Source organism: Suncus etruscus, chromosome 1, assembly GCF_024139225.1.
Source record: "Suncus etruscus isolate mSunEtr1 chromosome 1, mSunEtr1.pri.cur, whole genome shotgun sequence".
NCBI classification, from domain to species: Eukaryota; Metazoa; Chordata; class Mammalia; order Eulipotyphla; family Soricidae; genus Suncus; species Suncus etruscus.
In genome coordinates this window covers 5703086-5710904 of record NC_064848.1, presented here as the reverse complement: position 1 = coordinate 5710904, position 7819 = coordinate 5703086, and the positions used below count along the sequence as shown (strand labels likewise).

The following is a 7819-nucleotide window of genomic DNA, read 5'->3' as shown; positions in this document are numbered from 1 at the left end:
GCGATTCCAGGCTTTTTGGTTTCGCTTGGCTTTGCTTTTCTTTGCTTTTTCCTCTCCCACCCCATTCTCTCCTTTTCGCAGGGACTGAGCCGCCGCAGGCCATTCGGATCCCGCGGGGAGAACTGCCCATACAGTTGTCCGTTTAGGCGCTGGCCTGAGCGTCTGTCGGACGGTCGGGGGTCGAGCTGCCTTGCTCGCATTCCTTCCTTCCTTCCTTCCTTCCTTCCTTCCTTCCTTCCTTCCTTCCTTCCTTCCTTCCTTCCTTCCTTCCTTCCTTCCTTGCTTCCTTTCTTCCTTTCTTCCTTCTCCGGATCCCAGTCGGGCGCTTTGTGCTTGCTTGTGTCGCTCATGGAGCCGCCGCGCCACTTTTGAAGAAGCCTCTCGCCCGCCGGCGGCCCATGCGGGGCGCACCGCGGCGGCGATCCCCGCCGACGCCGAGCGCTGGCGCGGCCCTTGCTGAAGCCGCGGGGTCGCGGGGCTCCATGTAGCCGCCGGGCCGCCCCGCCCCGTCCCGTCCCGTCCGAGCCTCCCTCATGTGGCCGGCCCGCGGCGCCCCTCCGACGGCAGGCTGCGCGCGGAGAGCTCCAGGGCGCCCGGCGGCGGCGGAGCTTCTGCATGCGGGGCTGCGGCCCGCGCCGCGCTGAGGACGCGGACCCCCGGTAACCCGAGAGCGCGGCCTTGCCTTGCCCTGCCCTGTCCACCCCCGGCGCCCCAGGGCATCAGCTGTCGTATGTTCAGGTCCAAACGCTCGGGGCTGGTGCGGCGACTTTGGCGCAGTCGAGTGGTGCCCGACCGGGAGGAAGGCGGCGAGGATGCGAGCTGGGGCGGCCGAGCGGAGCCCGGCGCGTGGGCGCGAGACGGAGGCTGCGGCCCCCTCGACGGCCGCCCGGTAGCCGCGCGTCGGCCCCGCGACGCGCCTGGACAGCGGGGCGCCGCGCGGCGCCGACGGGCGGGCGCCGGCCCCGCGAGGCCCGTTCCCGAGCCGGAGCCCCGCAGCGCCCCGCGGGACGTGGCCACCGAGCCGGGGCGCCCGGACCGGCTGCCCGAGAGCGACTGCGAGACGGTGACTTGCTGCGTCTTCGCCGAGCGCGACGCCGCCTGCAGCAGCGCCAGCGCCGCCGGTGACCCTCCGGCCGGGCCGGCCCCGGAGTCCGCGGCCCCCGCCGGGCGCAGCTCGCGCCTGCTGCTGCTGGAGCAGGAGCTCAAGACGGTCACGTACTCGCTGCTCAAGCGGCTCAAGGAGCGCGCCCTGGACACGCTGCTCGAGGCGGTGGAGTCCCGCGGCGGCGTGCCGGGCGGCTGCGTGCTGGTGCCGCGCGCCGACCTCCGCCTGGGCGGCCAGCCCGCGCCGCCGCAGCTGCTCCTCGGCCGCCTCTTCCGCTGGCCCGACCTGCAGCACGCCGTGGAGCTCAAGCCCCTGTGCGGCTGCCACAGCTTCGCCGCCGCCGCCGACGGCCCCACCGTGTGCTGCAACCCCTACCACTTCAGCCGGCTCTGCGGGCCAGGTGAGCGAGCGCGCCCCCCTGGCCGGCGGGGAGAGGGGAGCTGAGCTGACCATGCGACCCTTGGCTGGCTGGGCAGGACGCAGTGTAACCCCAGCCGCAGGGGGACAGGGCAGTGCATGGGGGGAGAGGCACGCCTAAAGGAAGCCAGAGACCCCAGTACATGCGACCCTTGGCTGGGCAGGACGCAGTGTAACCCCAGCCGCAGGGGGACAGGGCAGTGCAGGGGGGAGAGGCACGCCTAAGGGGAGCCAGAGACCCCAGTACATGCGACCCTTGGCTGGGCAGGACGCAGTGTAGCCCCAGCCGCAGGGGGACAGGGCAGTGTAGGGGGGAGAGGCACGCCTAAGGGGAGCCAGAGACCCCAGTATCAGTGCACTGAGCTGACCATGCGACCCTTGGTTGGGCAGGACGCAGGGGGACAGGGCAGTGCAGGGGAGAGAGGCACGCCTAAGGGAAGCCAGAGACCCCAGTACATGCGACCCTTGGCTGGGCAGGACGCAGTGTAACCCCAGCCGCAGGGGGACAGGGCAGCGCAGGGGGGAGAGGCACGCCTAAGGGAAGCCAGAGACCCCAGTACATCCGACCCTTGGCTGGGCAGGACGCAGTGTAGCCCCAGCCGCAGGGGGACAGGGCAGTGCAGGGGGGAGAGGCACGCCGAAGGGGAGCCAGAGACCCCCAGTGTCCGTGCACTGAGCTGAGCATGCGACCCTTGGCTGGGCAGGACGCAGGGGGACAGGGCAGTGCAGGGGGGAGAGGCACGCCTAAGGGAAGCCAGAGACCCCAGTACATGCGACCTTTGGCTGGGCAGGATGCAGTGTAGCCCCAGCCGCAGGGGGACAGGGCAGTGCAGGGGGGAGAGGCACGCCTAAGGGAAGCCAGAGACCCCAGATTCTGTGCACTGAGTTGACCATGCAACCCTTGGCTGGGCAGGACGCAGGGGGACAGGGCAGTGCAGGGGGGAGAGGCACGCCTAAGGGAAGCCAGAGACCCCAGTGCATGCGACCCTTGGCTGGGCAGGACGCAGTGTAACCCCAGCCGCAGGGGGACAGGGCAGTGCAGGGGGGAGAGGCACGCCTAAGGGAAGCCAGAGACCCCACTATCCGTGCACATGCCCCCAGTCCGTGCCCAGGCCCAGAGGAAGCGTTTGTGTGCTGCTTCTGTCAGTGTGTAATGGCGCCAGACCATACTGGGCCACTGTGGCGGTGGTTCTGAGTCCCCCCTCCCCTGGGTCCTTTAGAAACTGGAGCAGAACTTTTGCGAAGTTACCAACCACCCTTTTTACACTTGGAGCAGAGTTAGAACACCCTTTTGCTCTCTCTGATTGTGCCCAGCCTCCCGCTGTGTGCCACTGGCTCTGCTCGCCACATATATTCTCTCCGCTCGCTCATGTTCTCTCTCCATCATCTTCATGCTCCTTTTCCATCATGCTCACTTTTATATTATTCACTGTCCAGCATCCTCCCTCTCATTTCTGCCATCCTTGCTCTCGCATCTTTGCTTCATCCTCCCTCTCATTCTTTCTCTCCATCATCCTCACTCTCACTCTATCATCTCAGTCTTCTTCTGTATCCAAGTCTTTCTCTGGAGGATCTTGGAGGCATAGGTATCTGTGAGTAGATGAGGAAGACTGATACAACATGACTTGTGAGAAGTGCCCCCTTCTTTGTCCTCTTCCTGGGATTTCACACACACACACACACACACACACACACACACACACACACACACACACACACACACACACACCACTCCCCACTCACTCATGCTTACCTGAGCGTGGCTTGCAGACACCCCTTATTCCCCATCACACGTTGTAGCCTGTAACATCTTAGGGAGGGGTGCATCTTAGATGCCACTAGAGATTCTGCTGGGGTGGATTGTTGGGGTTTGAGACTATTGGACTAGGGAGGACCTGGGCTGGCAGTGTTCCTTTTCCTACTCCACTAAAAGCTGTGTTCTACCCTCTGTTGTCCCTCATTCCTCCTGCTTCCAGAGAACAAACATGCTTTGGGACCAACTTATCCCATCACCTTTGTAGCGAGAGCTTGTTGTTGAGTTTATGCTGCCCTTTTTGGACAGCCCTGACCTGGATTTTCTTCCTCCCGGTTCCATCAGCAAGTATTTATTGAACACTTCCTCAGCTGGGTGCTGTGGTGGCAAGAGTATGAGCAGGTTCCAAGCTCTTTATTTTTTTATTTTTTATTTTTTTGGTTTTTGGGCCACACCCAACGATGCTCAGGGGTTCCTCCTGGCTGTCTGCTCAGAAATAGCTCCTGGCAGGCACGGGGGACCCTATGGGACACCGGGATTCGAACCAACCACCTTTGGTCCTGGATCGGTTGCTTGCAAGGCAAACGCCGCTGTGCTATCTCTCCAGGCCCATTCCAAGCTCTTTCAAAACCTCATTTGGGGGAAATAGGGGTTGGGAGGGCAGAAGGTCCAGGGTGAGATCTGATCAGACCCAGCCTTGTGAGGACAACAGAATTGCCCTTGGGAGCTTCCTAGCAGGACTTGGAGGATGGATTAGGAATGATGGATGCTGAGGGGAGGAGAGGCCTAGCTGAGAGTCAGTTAGGTATGTGTGAGACAAGCTCAGGTGTGGGGCAGGGCAGGGGGAAAAGTTGAGGTCCATGCAACTGCCCAGCCCTGTCCCTAGTCTTTGAGCTGGAAGGCAGCTTGCTGTTGGTTTGAATGGGGCTTGCACAGCTAGGGGTGGCGACCACTGTATATCTCTTCCTGGCTGTCCAAGACATCTTGACCTTGGACTAGTAACTTCCATTCTTCAGTCATCTGTAGTGTTAGTGACTGGAGAAATCACATCTAATTTTAGAATCTCCACATTTAATTTTTGTTCATTTGGGGACATCCTTGGCAGTGCTCAGGGATCACTCCCAGCAGGCCTTGAGGATATGGGATGTAGAGGATTGAACTCCACTCAGTCCTTAACTCCTCATCCCCCCCCTCTTAGTCCCTTGATCCATCATTTTCAAAGGATAAATCTGCTCTCAGACCTCTTCCTTAGACACGAGGTGCTCCTCTTGGAGCCACAGAACAGTGTCCAGGAGACTCTTTGCATCATCCCTCCCCTGTAACTTGGGTATAGGGACAGAGAATCAGGGGAATCTTCAGCTGTCCACTACACCCCACTCCTGCTGCCTAGCCTTTGTCAGCTTGGTTCCTGAAGCCGGGCGGATGCTGGCGCTCAACAGTGTGCACCCCGATAAGGAGATAAGGAGTGTCCCCTGTCATGTATTCTGGGGCAGACAGACAGATGAAGATAGACAGCACATGCCCCAGCCAGGCACACAATGAAGAGACACAAACTGGTTATCCCAGTGTCTCCCTTGGAGCCCAAGTGCCATGCAGTGACCTCTCCGGGCTGGGACGGAAAATGGGGGCGTATGTGCTGCTGATCCCTGAGGTTCAGACTGAGGCAAATTACAGCTGACAGGACCCTCCCCACATCGGGTGTTTTGTCTCAAAGCGGGGGGCCTTTCTGCTCAGGGCCCCACTGCCTTGGGACTCTGGGGCCCTCCTTCGCCCTCCCCTCTGTGTCTGTGTGTCCCAGGTAAAGCCGGTTCTCTGAGCTGGGTGCCTGCCTGTGTGGACGGAAATGTGGAGAAATACTTTAATCACAGTTCTAACCTGTGTTTAGAGAGCTCCTCTCTCCCTCAAAGTATCCATTAACTTTGGAATAAATCTCCTGCTCTTTGCTTCACCACTTTTTTTTTTCTATAATTATATTCAGTAAATTACTATTATCCAAATTGTGCTAGGGAGAGAGAGACTGAGACAGAGAGAGACACACACACAGAGACACAGAGAGAGAGACAGAGATGGAGGAGAGGAAGGAGAGGAGAGAGAAGAGGAGAGAGAATGAGCGCTAGAGAGAGCATGCGAGTGAGCTTCTCAATGGCTGGAAGAGACCGAGACCGCCTAGGAAAACAGGCTTCCCAGGCCAGGACTATAGGAATTAGAGCGGGCGAGAAAGTTTTCCTTTTATTTGGCCTGGCATTATCCCTTTGAAACGAGATCAATTTCAAGTTGGGCTTCCAAGCCCCGGCCCGCCCCACTGGCGGCCGCTCCAGCCCCTGCTCCTCTGCGGAGGTGAGGAAGGGGTGATAATGTGCAGTTTGCCTCTTGCTGGCGCCAGCCGGCTGCGCTGTTTATCTGGCTGCCTGGGGAATCTGAGCAATTAAGCTCAGCCTGCCTTAAAGTGCCAGGAGCTCCTTTTCAGCCTCTCCCACCCTGGGGTTTGGGCCTCAGCGAGCAGTTGGCAGGGGGGCCGGCCCTTGGGATTCTCCCTTCCTCACCCACCACCCTCTCCCCTTCCCGTGGGAGTCTCCCGCTGAGCCACGAAGTTGGGAGTGGAAGGGACTGTCCCGAATGGAAACTTGAGCTGGCCCTGGAGGAGGCTGTGAACTCTGCTGGGTTTGGAAGATTGTCTAGATCCCCCCCAAAATTCTCCACAGGCTCCCAAGGGGCTGGCCTGAGGCCTGGCTGTCAGTTCTCCCTGTGGGATTAAGGTTCTGGAGTGGCTGAGTCTATGGTCTGAAGGGCTGAGTTTCATCCTTACCCCTGGCCATGCCCCTGGTGGGTTCTCTGCCTTCTCTCCCTGGGGAGCCCCTTAGATGAACCCACCTTCTACAGGAACTGAATTTGCTTTTAAAGTGGGGGAGTAGACAGAAAACACAGACAGTGCTTTCTCTTTTGACTCTGCCCACTCGGTCCTACCTGAGTGCTGCTGACCTGTCATTCCCTCCCAGCCTTTGCAGAGTTGAGGGTGGAGGAAATGGGGCACTCAGGTCCTTTAGGTGACCTAGAAGTTGGCCTGTCTGGAGGCCGGAGGGAGAATGAATAATAAAGGCCACAGCAGGAGCCAACCCTGAAACCTTTGTGAGACCTGGAAGAGCCGAGTCAAAAGAATGGGTTGTGGGAAGTGTCCAGAACAGGAAGTAGCAGCTCAGTGACACCCTAGGTCAGCTGAGGGGGCTCTGGGGATCATGACCTCCTCTGCTAATGGGGCTTCTTGGAGGCCGGAAGGATGATGGAAATGACTGTCCTTAGATGGTGACTCTGAATATACTGAGAAGCACTGAATTGTATATTTTACTAGAGTAACTCTGAATCACTCGCTTAAACAACAAAAAGGCAGGTTGGTGTTGGGCTCTACCGGGCTTAGCAATAGACACATATTTGGTGTTTCTCCATTGCTTCTCTCTCATGAGTGGCATTGGGAACCCCCTCCCCATGCCGTGCCCAGGTATGGCCACCGGTAATGTGGGCATCTTTTTTCCAGGCCCTGGAGCCTCCCACTGCTAGAGGCAGTTCCTGAACTTTCTCAGGAATGGGCCCAGGATAGATTATAATGTTCAAGTCCCCCACTCTCTGCTAAACCTTACTCAGGGGCTAGATGTGGGGGCAGAGGTCCAGAGCTTCCTATTCATTGTAGCCTGGGCCCCTCCCTATAGGGCCTGTCTGAATGTTGTAGAACCTGGGTTGTCTGCTTTTTGAGAAGTTAATGGGGTGTGGGAAGGGCAGAGGCTGGGGGGGGGGGGTCAGGAGACTTGGTTCCTGTCTGGCCCTGAGGGAGTCACTTTAATTATCCAGGTATCTGGCTGTCTCTCTGTCTCTGTCCTTCTCTCTCTCTTACCCCCTCATTCATTCCTTCCCCTCATTCTCTACCCCTTCTACCTTGCTCCCTCCTGATGACACTCAGGGGACCCTATGTGGTGCTGGGGATTCAGCCTGGGCCAGCACATGCAAATGCTCCCTCCACTGTACTATGTGCTAGATATGTGATTCACTCCACCATGCTGGGGTGAAGGCATATACTAAGTTTGAGTCCCCTCTGACAGCCTTTTCACTGGAGTGAGGACTAAAGTTAGGCCCCCCCCCAAACCCAGCCCCAGTTTGTGGGGCACCGTGGGCAAGTCAGTTTTGTCATCTGTAAAATGGAAACACAGTCATCTTATTTCTTGAGAAGTGTGGCATAGGCCTTCAATCCACTTGATGAACTCTGTCCTAGTGCTCAAAAGACTAGACTATATGATGAAGGAACTTGAAAATCCTGGACATGAGGAGAAGCCCAACAAAGACTCTTCTCTTCCCGCGGCTGCTCTTGTGATTTGCACATCCTTCACAGAATTCCCAATCACTCCCAGGTTTTTCTCCTTCCTCCACTTGAGGAGGGCCTTCACCTTGTGGAAGGGATTTCTGGGATCCCCTCACCACCACCATCACCACAGTAAGGAAGAGGCAAAGCTGCTTTAGGTGCAGAGAGCAAAACAAGTGCTCCTACGACTAATTGTGCC

General features: G+C 58.3%; 1 protein-coding gene across 1 annotated transcript in view; it reads left to right on the top strand.

The window, feature by feature from the left end:
* The first annotated feature begins 627 nt into the window (after positions 1 to 627).
* Positions 628 to 7819, top strand: part of SMAD6 (SMAD family member 6) — a 73889-nt gene continuing 66697 nt past the window's right edge. The window contains exon 1 of the mRNA XM_049777901.1: positions 628 to 1505. Coding sequence (XP_049633858.1) covers positions 731 to 1505 — 775 coding nt within the window. The 5' untranslated portion in view covers positions 628 to 730. The remainder of the gene's footprint in view (positions 1506 to 7819) is intronic.